Here is a 17,607-nt window from a genome sequence, read left to right as displayed (position 1 = left end):
TGTGTTGAATAATTGATTAAAATTGGCTACGAATAATATGGCTGTTTGGATTCTCAGATTTCTGGACAAAGAAGATGTCCATCACATTCGTTTTCAGTCTTAGCTTAATGCTCTACAAAAACATCAGCCTTATATATATATATATATATATATATATATATATATATATATATATATATATATATATTTTGTAGTATACGATAAATGTTTATATTTTGTTAAAGGTCTGTTGCTTTCAGAAAGTTCAAAATATTTCTTATAGTTTTGGTACTGAGGCAAGTTCTGATATTATCCGGTAAGTTATATCGTCGATCGACTTCATATTGGTGGCATTCTAAGAGAAGGTGTTTAGCCGTCATCAAAGTTTGGCAATTTTCTCAGGATGGTTGTCTATGTCTTCTCAGTATATAAGAGGATGTTAAGTTCGTATGTCCTATCCCAAGTCGTGTTATTATGACTTGTTCTCTTCTCGTTAGCCCTTGTGGAAGTCTCATGGCTGCATTTGGACTCACAGGTATATTCAGATCGACATTATTCTCAGTTGCAGCTCTTACTGCAGCGTCAGCTTTCTCATTACCGTCAATTCCTATATGACTAGGAACCCAAACAAATATGATCGATTTTTCTTTGGACTGGAGACAACTCATCAGTGTACCTTATAATTTTTAAACATATTCAAGTAACAGTTTATTGTGAGAACAGTTCACAAAACCGCAACAATTGTTTCACTCTACAATACCTTCCTCAGTGGTGTTCTTACTAACTTAGACACATTTCAGTGTTTGAACGTGTTAGATCCATCTCTGTTCTTGGAGTGGTGCAGAAAAGATACATGTGGAGGACATCCGGAACAATCATGTGCAGCAATCGAAGCTTTTGCCAAGGACTGTGCCAGTAATGGTTTTTGTATAAATTGGAGAAATGAGTTCTGCCCTCCAAAGAGCTGTCCTCCCGGTCAATTTTATGATCCATGTGGAACAAGTTTTCCTGAAACCTGCGAGAGCATCAAAACAAAAAATAAGAGTGTAAAGAAACATGGTATTCCTCAGGAAGGATGTTATTGTCCTCCAGACAAGGTAAGTTGTCAAATGATCGAATGAATATCCCTCAAATGAATCAAAATAGATCCTCTCATAGCTTTTAAGTTTTATTAGTTAGTGCATATAAGAACTACCTAGAAGTAGAATATCAGACTAGACAATTCAAAAAATACTAAATTCGTTCAAGAATAATGTACCTACTAATATTTTGAAAAATATAACAAAATATTACTGAGGAGAATTCTTTAAAATAAAAGAAATATGATCAAGTTCAAAAAAAATTCATCATTTTATGGAAATACTCTTGGTATTCCGAATTACCAACTTTCGATTAATTCAAATACTGCTGCAACATGCCTACCACTATTTAAAGACTTGTATATGTTTTCTAAGAATCTATAAGTTTGGAACCTTTGGTGTAGTAATGAATATTACTGGAGTTTTATCCCAACACCAAACTGTTATTTTAGTTTAGTTTCAGTTTAAGCTTCCCCTTGAAGATGATTACTTGGTGATCGAAACACGTGTCAAGGTGTTAAAAATAAAGGTTAGGTGTTGGGATGAAACTTCAGTAATATTCAATCTACAAGTGAATAATATGTGAGTGGGGTTGCCGTTGCAAGTACCATGTTGAAAATCAGAGAGGATCCCAAATCTTGATAAAAATTTTAGTACTACTCAAACAACTTTGAAAACTGCTTAGCATGGCCACGGAACGATAGTTTGTAACATCTGTTGTTCCACTTTTTATGGACCGGTATAATCATCGCTGTTTTTAGAATTGATGGAAATTTGTCATTTGATAATGATGAAAATAATTTTAATAATCATTTATCTATTAACGTTTATTGATGAAAAATTCAATGTTTATAGGGGGACATAAACAAAAAAAATGAGCAAATAATTGTACATGAACAATCAACATTATTGACGAATAAATGTTATAATTTAATCAGAATTTAACCTCAATTTATGAATTATTTGCGTCCTCAATGAAATCAAATTCAGATATTCCATTTTTATTTTTATTTCTTGAACATTTTTTCCGTAATCAAACAGCATATAGTTTTAATCTACCTTCCAAATTCATTTTGGGAAGAGAATCAACATATATGATATCGAGTATTCCATATAAACAAATTATTTTCTACCTACTAAATAATTTTGGGATATCATAATGGCTGAAAATCAATTAGAAACGGTCATAATTAGTTTTCACGTCATTTCATTTAGGTGAAGAAAGAAAATGAAAAACTGAAATATACATTAGTTCATATCCAGCACAAAACATTTCCATTAATGTTTACACCAAAGTTCGTTTCAATAAATTTTAGGTCCTTCGCAACGATACTTGTGTAGTACCAAAAGATTGTATAGTTTGTGACACAGAAGGCCATCACCCTGGAGACAAATGGAAAAAGGACTCTTGTACAAACTGCACCTGCGAGGGAACTTCTCTTGAATGTGAAACTCAACAATGCCCTGACCCGTCTACTATTTGTGAAAGAGGTTATAATGCCATCAAATTACCAAAGAGCGAAGAGGAATGCTGTGATAAATATTCTTGTAGTATGTTGAACATTTTTTCAATAATCTAGATCTAGATGATCTAATTCAATTTGAATCATTTTTAGTACCTGAGCCGACCAGTGCACCTACTTGTGAACCTCCACAGAAATTAGTCTGCGGAAAAGACCAAATATTGAAACTAGATTCGAAATTGAACGGATGTCCAGCATTTATCTGCGAATGTAAACCGAAAGAAGAATGTGAGCCTATTGATGAATCAACAGATACACCGCCAGAACCAGGGTATTTGAGAGTAATTGATGAGAGTAGTTGTTGCCCTGTATTGAATTTGATCTGCAAAAAGGAAACTTGTCCTCTTCCGGATGAGTGTCCCGAGTTTTATTCCCAAAACAAGACTACAGACGAGAGTAAATGTTGCCCTATTTACTCCTGTGAGCCACCCAAAAATAAATGCATATATGAAACCGAATACAAAGCTGATGAAAAAGGAGGAGAAAAAGCGCTGACTGAATTTGAAAAACAAAAAGTCCTCAAGGGAGCCAATGAAACGTGGAAGGATGGCCCTTGTAGAGAATGCAAATGTATACTCAACAGTATGGGTAAGTTCGAAAACCAGGAAATCACTGAAAGCCGCGCTACTGCGAATAACAAACTATAATTTGTTAATAGAATCTTGAGAATGAAAATGGCACTTATATTCTCTATAAAATTTTACCTAACGACTTCCTTGAAAAATGGAACCTACTGTGTGATATATACGTACGTACTGCTAAATGATAATTCCAGAATTTTGGAAACCTTATGGTTATCATAGTTAACCGCATATTGCCAAATTCAGAATAAAGCAGTGCTTCGTTTATTACGTAAAATGTAAGCTGTCATTTCTGGAGAGAGTGGCGGCCTCTAGTAGCTATGTTTTGTTAATAGACCTTTTGATCTAGTTTACAATGAATTTTTCATTATCTTTCTGTTTTTTGAATAAGCAAAAATATTGCTTATAAAAGGCATTGTGGGACACCCTGTATTTTGAATGTACTTAGGTACCATTTACTTTTCATATAATAAAGTAGGTACTCAGGTGTACAGAGCCAAATTTTTTCCATTTGATCAAATATTCATTTCCTAGTACACCACTTTTGATGGAATCACCGTATCGAAAAAATTTATTTTAGATAAAACAAGAGATGGTACCCAAACGGCTTTCCTTCTGGGCGCTTTGATTGAACAAAATAGATAAAACCATTATCTCGTATATGAAATACATTTGGAGAATGATGTTCCACCCAAATTCTGGAGTATTAGGTATCTTTTCTTCATCGGGGAGGCTACATAGCTCCTCCCCAAGCTCTTAGACAAGATGTTGAAATAGCTAGGGATAAGAGTCGTATCGAAACACCATGCGAATGATGATTCTTGATCCGTACTTTTGCTGGGTTGTTCTTATTGGTCCGCAATCTTCTGATTGGTCCACGTTGCTAACAGAAACACACAGTGTGCTCCTCAGAAGGGATCCCGAAGCTATATTATTCAACCAGATGGATATTTTCTGAAAGAATGGAACGACCAACTGAATTTGATCTCCCACCTTCATCCTTTTGACAGATGAAAAAACAGACAACTAAGTTAAAAAAATTCAAAAAAGTTGAGGTCCGTCATGATGAGCGTAGAATACACTATATTAAGGAAAAAATCTGACGTTTCGACAAATAAATAAGTAAAACGCTTATTCAAATTTGGAAACTTCATTCAATGATTCATAATTAAATTTGAACACTATACTTGAATTACACTTTATAGTTATAGAGCGTATTTCACTTGTTCATTATTGCTCGTTGTATGTCCGAACTAATCTACGTTCTGAACTAATCTAATCTGCTTCTGCCCACTTTGAAACATTCTCGAATGTTCTTAGGATTCTTCACGTTCGTTAGAGAATCAAACGTGTTGCCATGGTCATTATTAACGTCACCTTCTTACCTTCTCCATGAGCCTATCAATTTATCATTTCATTTCAAAGATCCTTGAAACTAAAAACTTATTAACACCTAATTTTTTTAAGGAACCTATCAACCTTCATGCTCGGTTACTGACTGTCCATCCATCAAAAGTCATCCTGACTACGCCGAATTCGAACTTGTACACCAATTGGTGTACGGACAGTGTTGTCCAGACGTGAAACGCTCAGGATGTAAACACGATGGAAAATCTTACAAAATCGGCGAGAAATGGACGAACAAAGATGACTATTGTACGACCTTCCACTGCGTAAATTCGACGACGGGGGTCCAGAAGGAAACCAGGGTGAAGAACTGCGACAAAAAATGCGATGTAGGATTCAAATACTTCGAGGCATTACCGGAGTCGAAAGAATGCTGCGGTTCTTGCAAACAAGTGGCCTGCGTAGTGGAGGGTACCGTGAGGCAGATAGACGAGGAATGGCAGTCTGATGATTTTTGCATTAATTACTTCTGCGATAAAAGCAATGATACGGTAAGGAATGAAAAGATAAACCAATGTAAATTTTAACGGGAGATAACTGTGTCAAAGCTATTTTCCAGGTTTATAGGCCCTGTCAGTAGCTTTTAATGCTCGAAGTTTCGATTACAACTGGCGGTAAGACAACAAACGTAGTGTCCTATTTGTCATCGCCGCACGTACTACGTCCTTCGGGGTTCAAATCTCCGGTTTTGTTTCATCGTGGTAATGGATTCGTTTCTATTTGTTGATTAAATTGGCCTAATCTGTTGGTTGTGAAGTGCGGGTATCAAGAAATAATTTATGTTAATGAATTCTCTCTTTTTTTCATTCAGAATTCTCCTTGTGTTTTGAATGACTATCGCCTGTTCAAATGCGATATCATAAGTGCCTTCTCTGACGAAAAATTCTGCTGGTTTTTTGGTATGCACAAGACAATTTATTTTGTGTTCATATAGAGACGGGTTCCAACATAGTTCATTTATAAGCAGAAGCTCAGTTGCAAGGGGTCTTGAAGTGATGTTACTGGAGGCTTTCTAGAGACCTAACCTAAGACCCTCTCCCAGTTTCGTAATCTGACTATGTGTTTTCTCATTTTCTCTCAACATTTTGATATGTCTGGAAATATTTTCTATTGACGGGTATCTTCTTGGAGGTTTCCTACCCGTTTCCTTGCAAGACATTCTTTAAATTGGAATTGGCCGCGGTGGTAGTGCGCCCGACTCACGATCGGAAGACCGTGGGTTCGATTCCCGCCTCGACCAGATATTTTTTTCAAGAGAATTTATCTGATTGAAGCTGGAATGATTCTGCAACCGTGTTAGGAAGCATACGTTAAAATGTAAGATCTCGTTAGTCCTTAGCTCGCACAAGTTTCCCAACTTCTGAGAGTCGTCGTTCGTATGGGGGCGACAGCTGATTAACGGAAAAACAGTTTTTTTTTAACAGAAATGTTTCCTGTTTTATAAATACATCGAAACATCTGAACTAACATTTCAATCATCCTTTTTCATTATTGTGGCTAGTGGTTGGAGTTTTTATTTAGATATCCATCTCTAGGGTTTCAATTCTAAACATCCTTTGTCCCAATGTATCTTCACGTTTGTTTAACATGGGGTCGTCTTTCATTAAGCGCTTCCTATCTTCAAATTTGAATAAAACAAAGTGAATGTGAGATATTATTGAAATTTTTCATAAGTTTGAAAGACCATTATATGTGGAATGTAACGTCGTTCAAATATCCGCCACCGCTTCTCTGGATGGAACGCATGCGCATAAATCAGGCTGAGGACGGCTGTGGTTTGTCCCTACTTAAAAAAAAACACAAAAAAAGTCCAACGCGGTCAAATCGCACGATCTAAGTGGCCAGTTAACATCACCATGCCCTCAAATAGCTCGTGCAGAATATCCAATGTGACATGAGCTTTGTGGCACGTAGCGCCATTCTGTTGAAACCATATGTCGTTGGTGTCCAGATCATTTAATTTAGGCTAAAAAAATGGCAATCATCGATCTATAGTGCTCGCCATTGACAGTGATGGCCTGGCCAACGACGTTCTCAAAGAATTATGGACTGATGATGCCACCAGCCCAGAATCCTCATCAAACGGTGACTTTTTCGGGTTGCATTGGACGCTCTTGAATCTCATGTGGATTGATTTCTTCCCAAGTAAGACCAGTTTGTTTCGTCGCGAACGCAACGCCAAATCGACTGCCTGGTATTCTCCTGCACAATCTCACAGGTAGCAGATATATTTTCGGCAGATCTTGCCTTTCTTCGACTTACGAGTGACGGTCGATCGTTTACTAAACCAGTGGACTCAAATTTATCCACCGCATTGTGAATAGTCATCTCGGTAGGACGATTATGGCGAGACGTAAAATGGGCGAATCGGGCGTACGTTGCCCGAACAGAACACCAATTTTGATAAAACAATTTCATTATTTGCACGTGTTATTGAATACTATATCCGTTCATGGTGATTTGGCAAAACAAACTGAATAAATGACAAACTGTTCCGAAGTTTTTTCGTCCTATTCTGAATTGGATTTTGATATTGAGGAAGTTCGGATGTTTGAAAAATACCATTAGTTTAATTTTCAATTGGTTTAAATTTCACTTCTGATCATTCATACTCATAAATCGTTGATTGACTTTTTGATAAGATTATTGAAATGATCCACCGTTTTCTCGGTAAAAAGCCATAACTCTTACCATTTCTGAGTTAACAGAATGAAATGGTGCGGCTAGGCATTACGCCTATTCATCACTTCAGTAAGACTTCCTCATTTGATGGTTTATTGTACTGAAATAATCTGACCACAAAAATTTTGAAATAAGATATTTCTCTGAATCATTCAAACCTATTTCATTATTTGAAACTATGTTCTCTTCGATTACTTCCGAAATTTCATTTAGTGAATAAATCAGTACCTACTATGTGTAAGTGATAGAAATCTCAATTATTTTGATCTAAAATTATCAGTGCAGCTTCTAATTATTATTACTGTTGTAAATTATTTTTAATTTGCATTCGTGTTGGTAAATGATATGTGAAATGAATAAATTATAACAGAAATGAATGTATTATTCTTCATTTTAGATACAAGTTGCAGCGGTGGTTGTGACATGTCCGGATGTGCCTGAAGATTTAGTCAGAAACTATGTTATTCAAACATCTCCTATAGAAGGACAGTGTTGTCCTTTACATACTCCAGTTGCCTGCAAAGTGGAAGAGCGGGAATACGAGGTAAAATCTATCAATCAGCAAATTATCTTTTTTACATCACAGAATTTACAAGATTAACTTTTATGAATGTAACAGTCACTCATTTACTTAGTTATAGTCTATACGAAGTCAATCCGAACAGCTAAATAAAAGACTAATGTACCTAGCGGGTTTGATAAATCTACTAGTTATATACCATACATAGATAGATAGATAATATATTACCTTTTTGTGACATTTGTACAATGTATAGGTTCGTCACATAGAATACGAAATATTGTACAGTAAATAAAAATTGTATCACGCAAATATCACAAGAAACAGAATACATTGTTACATCATATTAAAAGATTAGACTCATCAATTTTCATGTGTGGTTCATATACTCATTCAGGTTAATAAAAACATCTATTTGAAAGAAATTTCTTCAATTCCACCTAGAACTTTTTTGGTGAAAGTTGCATTAGGTGATTTGGCAATAAATTATAGAGGTGAACACCCGCCCATTCTGGGGATTTTTTGTAGTAAGTGTGATTGAGTTTTGATTGATATAAGTGATGATTGTTTCGTGTTCTATACTGATGTATTTGAGCATTCGATGTAAGCTTTGTTTTGTTATTATGAACGAATATAAGTATTTTAAATAGGTAAATGCAAGTGGTAGTCAGAATTTAATTTCTTTTAAAAGTTCCTCTACAAGACTCACCAAAATCTAAGTCGAATATTAATCTTATTATTCTCTTTTGTTGCCTGAAAGCACGCACCCATTCGTTGGCTTGACCCCAAGAGATAATATTGTAGCTAAGTGTAGAATACACCATGCCAAAGTAAACACTCATGAGTGAATGTCTGTCAAGAGTGTCTTTCAAAGCATGGATAGCATAAAATGATTTATTGAGCTTGCCACAGACTGTGTTAATTTGTTAATTCCATTGAATGTTTGAATCTAAAACAGTTCCTAAAAATAGAGTTTGCTGGCTACATTTAACAGTATAACCATCAAATTCCATCACATCCATTGGGTCAACTCGTCTTTTTGTGAACTCCATTATTTTTGTTTTTGAAATGTTCACCAATAGGTGATTAGCCAAACACCATCGGGAGAACTGTTCAATGACATTTCTGATTTTCGAAATTATTTCCTCAGGAGTGTGTCCGCTGACCACAATCGTTGTGTCATCTGCATACATGAATAGCCTTCCCTCCTTTATATAGTTGGGAAGGTCATTCACATATAGCAGAAACAACAGGGGTCCAAGAACACTCCCCTGAGGAGTTCCAAGTTCTATTTCATATTTTTCAGAGGTATAGTCATCAATTTTCACTACCATTTGTCATTCCCTTGTGAATGACATGAGCCAGTCGTTAATATGACCACGTATTCCAAGAGAATTTAACTTGATTTTTAAAATTTCATAGTTTAGGGTGTCAAAGGCTCGGGATAAGTCAAAGAAAATTCCATATACTAACTTATTGGCATCCATTTGGTCATAAATATATTGTACGAGTTCAGTAGTGGCTGTTTCCGTACTGAGGTCTTCGCGAAAGCCATATTGGCATATTGTCAATGATTTGAATTTAGCCAAGAAGTCATTTATTCGGATGCACATGCCCTTTTCAAATATTTTTGAAATTGGATTCAAGATAGAGATACCCCTGTAGTTTTCAATACTTTCTGGATCACCCCTCTTGAATATAGGAATGGTTTTGGAAATTTTTAGGACTGATGGAAATTTTCCACATTCTACAGAGAGGTTCAACAAATCAGCAATATAGGACGCTAGGAATTCATGGCAGTTTTTTAACAAAGACATTTGAACTTCATCTATGCTAGTGGATTTTTTATTTTGCATTTCCAAGATTATGTTTTTTATTTCTTTCTCATCAAAAGGCTGGAAAAAGAGAGAGAAAGGATTGAAGGAGGAAGTTGTGCAAATATTTTCCTCATCTGACATGTTAACAGTTCTGCCCACTAAGTTTTTTGTGAAGTATTCCGCAAATAGATTAGATATTTTGCTTTCGTCAGAGATTTTTTTATCAAAGATATACTTTTTGTTGTAATATTATTTTGATGAGTTTTGATTTTTACTAATTCCTAAATTTTTTTGGTTTTATTGTCCGAAACGTTTATAATATTCCGATAGAACTCTCCTTTCTCTTTTTTTATCCTTTTATTAAGTTCATTACGAATAGATTTATACCTGATTTCTACATTCTCGTCGTGCGATAATTTTCTCATCCAGTTCAATTGCCTCAATGAATCCATATCTTTTTGAGACCGTTCACTGAGATTGAATTTCATTCGGTTCTGAATTGTACCCTTACAGGCGGGGTACTTTTTTTGGGGGTGAGATACCTCAAAGCACCAATAAAATTGATTCCAGAAACTACCGAAAACCACATCTATGTCTCAAATGCATTTGACACGGGAAGTTGTAAGGGCTCTTTATTGAATAAGTAGCTGAACTCCGATACCGTGTCAGAGTTCGAAATTCTTTTTTTTATGAAAGGTGTAGTACTTACATAATCCCTATGAACTGACCATTTCATGTACTGTGCTAGATGATCTGAGAATCCGGGGTCTAAGTTTTTGATGATCAGGATATTATTTAAGTTTGATGAGACGTAATCTAGCCCGGTAGTACTAGTTATACCATCGGATCGGGTAATGATACGCGTTGGTTCGTTGATAAGCCCATATGAGTCAAGTATGTCGAAAAGCGACTTTGTTTCTGAGCAGTTAGTGTTCAAAAAGTTGATATTTAGATCACCACAAAGAATTATGTGTTTGTACTTTTTCATAACTTTTGAGAAAGTTGAATCTAGCCTCTTTAGAAAATCTTTAGTATCCGACAGAGGAGGCCTATATATACATAGAATAGCATAGTCCCCACCTCTATAACTTAATGCTGAACATTCAAAACATTTTTCTGTAGAAAGTGAGATATCTATCTCACAGCATTCTGAGACAATAGAATTTTTCGCATAGATAGCAGAACCACTATGTAAAATGTTTTTTCTACAATATTTAGCTACTAGTGTGTAACCCTGAATATGGTTATATGGTAATTGAAGTTCATTCATCCAATGTTCGGTGAGACACAAAAAGTCTGGGTTGAGATTAGTACTAATATGTTCTAGTTGTGTAAGTTTGTTGCTAATGCATTGCACATTTATATGCAGTAAGGCGCATTCAGTCTCCTCAGCTAGGTGTTGCGAATTGGGAAATCCTGCTGAGTTTTGTAAAAATTTGTTTTTCTGAATTTGAAGCGTTGGACGGCTGCTCCCTCAGGCCATATGTTAGGATTGTATACCTCTTTGACATGGGCTAACGGAAACATACCATACCACAAATAAACTGCCAACGTTCGGTAACTATTTAGTTTTTATGCCATTCGAATTGACTTCCTATATACTATAATTGAGTTGTACATAGTTTTTCAAATCATTGATAGATAAAATAATTTACCGAAGGAAAGTTTACTGCATAGGAAAATAAAAATGTTCTAATTTTTTTAGATTGGTGAAACTTGGCCTTCACCAGACGGAGATAAATGTAAAACATACAAATGTATCAAGAATGCAGACAATGAAACGAGAAAGCAGGAATCAGTTGAGACTTGTAAAAAGGAATGTAAAAAGGTAAGGAAAACTAAAAGATGTACATGTGAATATATAATTATTTACCATTGCATATACTGGCAACTAAATAGTTGCTCAATATCAGTTTCAAAATAGATTTTACCGAGACAGCATGTGTTTGCAATCTTGTTTTAAAGAATAGAAATGAATATAGAAAAAATGGGTCCATTCATTGATTAGCACAAAGATAAAATAGATGGACAGTTTAATAAATTGTTTGGCAGTTTGGAATAGATCCAATAATTTTTCTTTTCATTTTTGAGTTGTCAGTGTGTCATAAACTATTCACATGTAAAACAATGTTATTCACGTAATATTGATTTATTATTCAAAAATATAAATGTGATATAAAAAATTATTTTGTGCTAGTATAATGCCAACAAAGCACTGCTGTTTTGCGAATTGTACGTCGGATAATCGATATCCGGAAGAAAACGTGTTTTTTATAAAAATATAAGAAATGGATACATGCTTCAAGGAGAGTGGATTTAACAGTGCAAAAAATAATAAATATTCATATGTATGCTCATTTATTATATTTAATTAAATGTGTTTCATTATCATCTATATTTGATTCATATTTCGCTAGGAAATAAATCTGAAATTGATAATTTATTGATTGATTGATTAATTTCATTTAACTCAGTTTGAATCTACCGCTACTCTTTTACTATAGTCTGAATACTAATCTGTCTATTAATTCACTTTTTTTCCAGTTAGTTTTAAATTACGGCATGTAAGCCAACGTTTTAGTGTTACAACATTGTTATCCTTTACAGTTGCAAATTTTAGTTTTGCTCCAGAAACAAGTTCTTCTCTTAAAAATATTCTTTTTAAATTGTACTTTACCATATGTTTATATGAGGATTAGGCAGTGTTTGTCCCAAGCGAACTACTAGTTGCTAGTGAGTGATTTTTCGTACTTCAGGAAAAAGGTTCGTTGAATCCATTGAAAACTCCTCAGAACGAAAGAAAAAGATAATCAGATGGTATCAGGTAATCAAAATTTCGTATTTGACAAAAAATGTCTAAATTCATCAGTCTTTTCACGCAGCCAATTGAAATAACTTATTTTTCCATGAAAATATTTTGTCCGCAACTAACTTGGATGTGATTTCAAGAAATCATTTTGAGCCATCAGCATCTTCATTGATAATAATGAAGAAGTATTGCATTTTGATTATAAATAATCATACAACTTACATTTTTTATTTTTTAGGGTTTCAAATACGTCGAATCAAATACAACCTGTTGTGGAAGTTGTGTGCAAGTAGCTTGCTTGGTTGATGGAGACATAAAGGAGCCAGGAGAAAGCTGGAAATCTTCAGATAATTGTACTACATTCACTTGCGATCAGTACAATGATCAATTCTCTGTAGTGTCGAACCAAGAAACCTGTCCTCGAATTGACTGTCCTGAGGAAAATACGTATGTCGAAGGATGTTGCAAATTGTGTAACATAACTTCATCTTCAATGGGTACGTACCATGAAACTTTTAAGATCATTTCCTCACTATTTTTTACGATTATTGGAAAATGCATAAATTTTATGACCGCGTCTTGATAAGATAGTAGTCAAAAACCTAAAACTCACACCTTCAAACTAATCACAGTGGACCAATCCATAACTCACTACCTCGAGGACAATTACAGATGAGCGAATTCATAACTTTACAATAGTGTTTCAATTAATTTCAATCGCAAGTGAACCTTTTGAATTTCTTCAGTCAAAAAATGTTCTCAAATGTCAAACTTTTTTATTGACATGTAGTTTTGATATATAGGTATAATATCTATCGAAAAACAGAAATGAAAAACATGGAGTCGGGAAGTGAAAACAAGTGTATCCCGCCAAAAACTTGTAATATGACGAAAAATTTCATATTTTCTAAAAGTCCATCACTTGATAACAAAATGATAGTAATTAAAAACTCAAATAGCTTTATGTCACACGAATTTGTTGTCTTCTTCATGGTATGTCACAGGTTAGGAATCATTCATTTTTCAAACTATTTGAAATTGATATAATAACGAAAATAAGAAATATTTTTGAATGTTTCTCTAGATTTCTTCTTGTTGTGAAATTCAGTAGTATTTCTTTCATTCGGGATATCTTTACAAATTAATCTTTTTTCAACCAAAAACAAAGCATTCGTGATCCACCAACATAGAGTGCTGTTTCGACCCGTCAAAGGCCTCATCATTGGAGCTAGATTCAGTCACGAATGTATTCCTCCCCCCCCATGCCCCTCCCGGGTTGTGTGCCCAGGTCGCAAGCTCCCTCCTTACGGAATCATTTCCGCAGGTTTGGACCTGGCGACCCTTTCCTTCCACCCCCGTTTCTTAAGGAAACGGTCCTCAATCCAGCTGCTATAGGCACTTCAGCAAGATTGAAATCTAACCTCTTTTGGGTTGGAAACCAGCCTTTAGGTGCTTTTATTTCCCTATCTAACTTCGTGTTTTAATTATTATTTGGCTCTTGTTTGTCGCGATATTCCTAACTGAATTTTTGCATAGGGGCCCCCAAAACTAACGGAGGCCAGAGCTATGGCAGACGGGCGTTTCTCAGTGAAGCTGAGAGAATGTGAGTTGAAAAGTGAAATCGCGGTTTTGCTGAAAGAGAATATATGGTTAGTACACTCTGGAATATAATACTTACCGGAGCCGCCTGACGGCGACTCGCGGGGAAGCCTGTTGTTCTGGTCTATCGGTCTCTTGTATTTATCCCGTTCTCTGAACCTGGGGTCGTCCCTGTTCAGCGCTTCGTGCAGGTCTCGAAACGCCGGGTTATCTTGCGCTCTGATTCTTTCAAACACGCTTTCTGCGTGATTTCTCAGGTATGTGTCCACGTAATGGGGGTCCTGGTCCAAGTCTCTGTTAATGTACCTGTTTGACACGTATCTGGGTGCGTTTAGGGCGGCCCTTACCCACGCGTTCGTAAACGATTGTATGCTGTTTCTGTACGTCTGCGCGCAGTGTCCCCATGCTGCGCTGGCGTACAGTATCATTGGGAGGATTATTGTTCTGATCATTAGCAGCTTAACTTTCAGCCCCATGTTGGATTTGTGGCCTATAATTGGTGCTAGCCTGTGTCTGGCCGATCTCGCCATCCCGATTCTCTCCCTTACGTGAGCCCGGAATGTCAGTCTTTTGTCAAGGGTGACCCCCAGGTATTTGGCTTTTTCCTTCCAAGGAATCTCTTGTCCGTTGTAAAAGACGTGTCCTTCCGGTTGTGTGCGATGCCTCAGGTTGAACAATATCGCCTGACTCTTGTCAGGATTAATTGCGATCTTCCATCGGTTTGCCCATTTCTCTAGTCTATCTACTTGTTGCTGTAGGTACCTGGTAACGTGAGTTGCGCTGTTGGATCTAGCCAGCAGGGCCGTGTCGCCTGCGTAGAGAGCCAGCTTTTCGTTGCCGTTCTCTGGCCTGGGCACGTCTGCTGTGTATATAGAGAAGAGGTGTGGCGAAAGGACCGCGCCTTGCGGGACTCCTGCTTCCAGTTGTCGGGTTGTCGAGAGTTACTTTCCCACTCTGCAGCGGAACGTCCTGTTTTCTAAAAAGGAATCGATTAATCTTACCATTGTTTCCGGGTAGCCGAAATCGCTCATCTTCGCTATTAGTCCGTTATGCCACACTCTGTCGAACGCCTTGGAGACGTCTAGAATGTATTCCTGGACTCACCTGTCCCTAAAGAACAAGCTCAATAAGTGAGTAGAGGCGAGGACATTTCCTTTTACGAAGACGCCATCTATGGGATCTACAGAAGACTCAATTCAAAGCCAAGTTACAAAATCGACCGCCAAAGCTTGGTTTTGCAACGGGTCGCCTTGGGGAGCCTCGTTTATCTTTGATATTAGTGAATTGAGTTTTCTGTCGATCCCATAGATGGCGTATTCGTAAAAGAATATTATTATCGCCTCAACTTCATTCCTTGCTTAGGGGACATGACTCTCGGACCCAATGTTCACTTATATAAATTACATCAACATCTGCTATCACTGTCAAATGAAAAAAAAAACTGAAACGCACTTTCATTTTCAAATGAAATTAAAAATACAAAACACTTATACATACCGAACCTAAATAAATAAAGAGGACATAAGCCGAAAATTACATCTTTTTTCATCTATTATCATCATTGTTTTGCTAGACAAGCTCGTCATCCGAAGCTAGGAGATATCAGGAAGGCGTACCAGAAATACCACGCCGTGGGGTGAGGGATCATTGAGTCCGTGAATCTTCGGCTCTGAGTATACATAGCCAACCAAAAATGGCGGCTTTTTAGATTTTTGAACAAGATACATTGTTATTACTATTATATTCGGTTTAATTTTCAGACAATTCATGAATTCATTACAGTGTATTTTTGAAACCATCTGTAAAAATAAAATCATGAAGAACTATTTCAAAATTATGAAATTTGGCATAAGTTATAATTATAAATTCACTGAATTCAACAACATTTATATTCATTTCTTGAAGAGTACGGCCTTGGGTTGATGTCTGAGTAAATTAATGTTTATACGCCCGTTTGTCATTTTTATCAGTTTAACCTTTTGTCGACATTTTGCTTTTTCGGATAATTCACTGAAGATATATTTTTTAACCCAGACACCTCTCTTTCTATATTTGTTCTCAACTCAATTACAACATATTAGTTTTTGCAAGTTCTCCCACATATACTTAGCCTTTTGTCTCCACAAAAATTCTTGGCTGAAATTTCGCTATTTTCTGATATAATATACCTACCATTCATTCAAAAATGTAGCAATCAGGAAAGGACAAGTATACACAAAAAATTAACCTCTTCAAACTTTGTGTGTTTTATATCATTAGTTTTAATAATATTTTAAAGTGAATAAACATGTATTTTAAATGAATAAATATTTTTTTCAGAACGCTGCAGTCCCATAGCTATACCGCTGGAAAAAACCGTAGGGTTGCTGAATTATACTCTACCTCGTCATGGTCAGTGCACTAACAAAGAACCAGTTACAAACTTTACAGAATGTATTGGAAACTGTGAATCAGCTACTTTCTTTAGCCCTGGTACGTATATATTTTATTATTTTAAAATACTTACTCTTAGAGTCTATTTTTTTAATAATAATATATTTATTGATTTCTTTAGGACATCCTAATATACATACATTATTTTAAAAATATATAAATAAATAACATATAAATAGAGTTGTTGTCTGTCATAGAGTCTATGGCAAACAACATAACTGTAATTTCCTTAAAATATCATAGGGAAATAATTTGAGTTGATGTGAAACTTGTTGGTGGTCGAGTTGGAAAATGAAGATTATGAAAAATTCAAATGAACAAATAAAAAATTAAAATATCGGCCCCATTTAAGTACTAACTTGGATGCTGATAAAAATCTGTTGAGGAAGGAAAGTACATATTCTAGACAAGCACATTACTTTGACGGCAATCATCATGTATTATCAGTGACTGAAGATGGTGTTCATATCACAATAAGAAATTATTATTTCATTAGTTTTCAACACAGCATGGTCAATCACTATAAATACCACTTAATAAGGTAAAATGGTCCTGCTGCTGGGTGAACGAGAAACATCTGAGGGTCTAACCTCTGTAAAGTCCATTGGATGTAATGCAATATCTAGCGTGGTATTAGCTGTGAAAGTATATTTTTTGACACAAGATACTTATAACAAAAGATATGTGAATGTATCATTACAAGGTTTAACCATCCCTTGAACTACAATCTTTATATAATTCTTTATAACAGAACGTTAAAATTTATTCCTTTTTAGATGGACAAGGTGGTTCAGAAAAGGTGGGAAATGTGTAAAATAAGTAAATCGAATGGGATATCCACCCTTCATGACTTTTGAAAATATGTTAGTTCAAATTCTTTCTTTTTTCAGGTTCTGGAATGCATGAGTCTGTATGCTCCTGTTGCCAAACCGTGGAATATGGATCAATAATGGTGGAACTGACCTGCAAGGATGGAGAAAAGTTCAAGAAGAGAATAGCTGTACCGGCAAAGTGCGGTTGCTTAGCATGCGGCGAAAACTTGAACAAGAAGGGTTATTCAAAGAAAGCTCCGATCAAAATCGGTGGAATCTGGAATGTGGGATGAGATGTTAGATAAGATAAAATATTCTTCTTTATTATAATTTATCAGGTTGAAAAATAAATTGTTCATGAATGCA

At 35.7% G+C, this 17,607-nt stretch overlaps 1 protein-coding gene across 1 annotated transcript in view; it reads left to right on the top strand.

Annotated features, from left to right (window-relative positions):
* The window catches only part of Hml (Hemolectin), a 132,860-nt gene extending 115,253 nt beyond the window's left edge, over positions 1–17,607 (top strand). The window contains exons 50-58 of the mRNA XM_074172601.1: positions 780–1,076; positions 2,375–2,609; positions 2,675–3,169; positions 4,630–5,060; positions 7,649–7,795; positions 11,294–11,416; positions 12,636–12,894; positions 16,316–16,468; positions 17,320–17,607. Coding sequence (XP_074028702.1) covers positions 780–1,076; positions 2,375–2,609; positions 2,675–3,169; positions 4,630–5,060; positions 7,649–7,795; positions 11,294–11,416; positions 12,636–12,894; positions 16,316–16,468; positions 17,320–17,534 — 2,355 coding nt within the window. The 3' untranslated portion in view covers positions 17,535–17,607. The remainder of the gene's footprint in view (positions 1–779; positions 1,077–2,374; positions 2,610–2,674; positions 3,170–4,629; positions 5,061–7,648; positions 7,796–11,293; positions 11,417–12,635; positions 12,895–16,315; positions 16,469–17,319) is intronic.

This window comes from Leptinotarsa decemlineata, unplaced genomic scaffold, assembly GCF_025532065.1.
Source record: "Leptinotarsa decemlineata unplaced genomic scaffold, Ldec_3_MD MMD2_tig00000133_RagTag_RagTag, whole genome shotgun sequence".
NCBI classification, from domain to species: Eukaryota; Metazoa; Arthropoda; class Insecta; order Coleoptera; family Chrysomelidae; genus Leptinotarsa; species Leptinotarsa decemlineata.
Note: the sequence above shows the minus strand (reverse complement) of the source record. Positions and strands in the feature narration are given on the sequence as shown.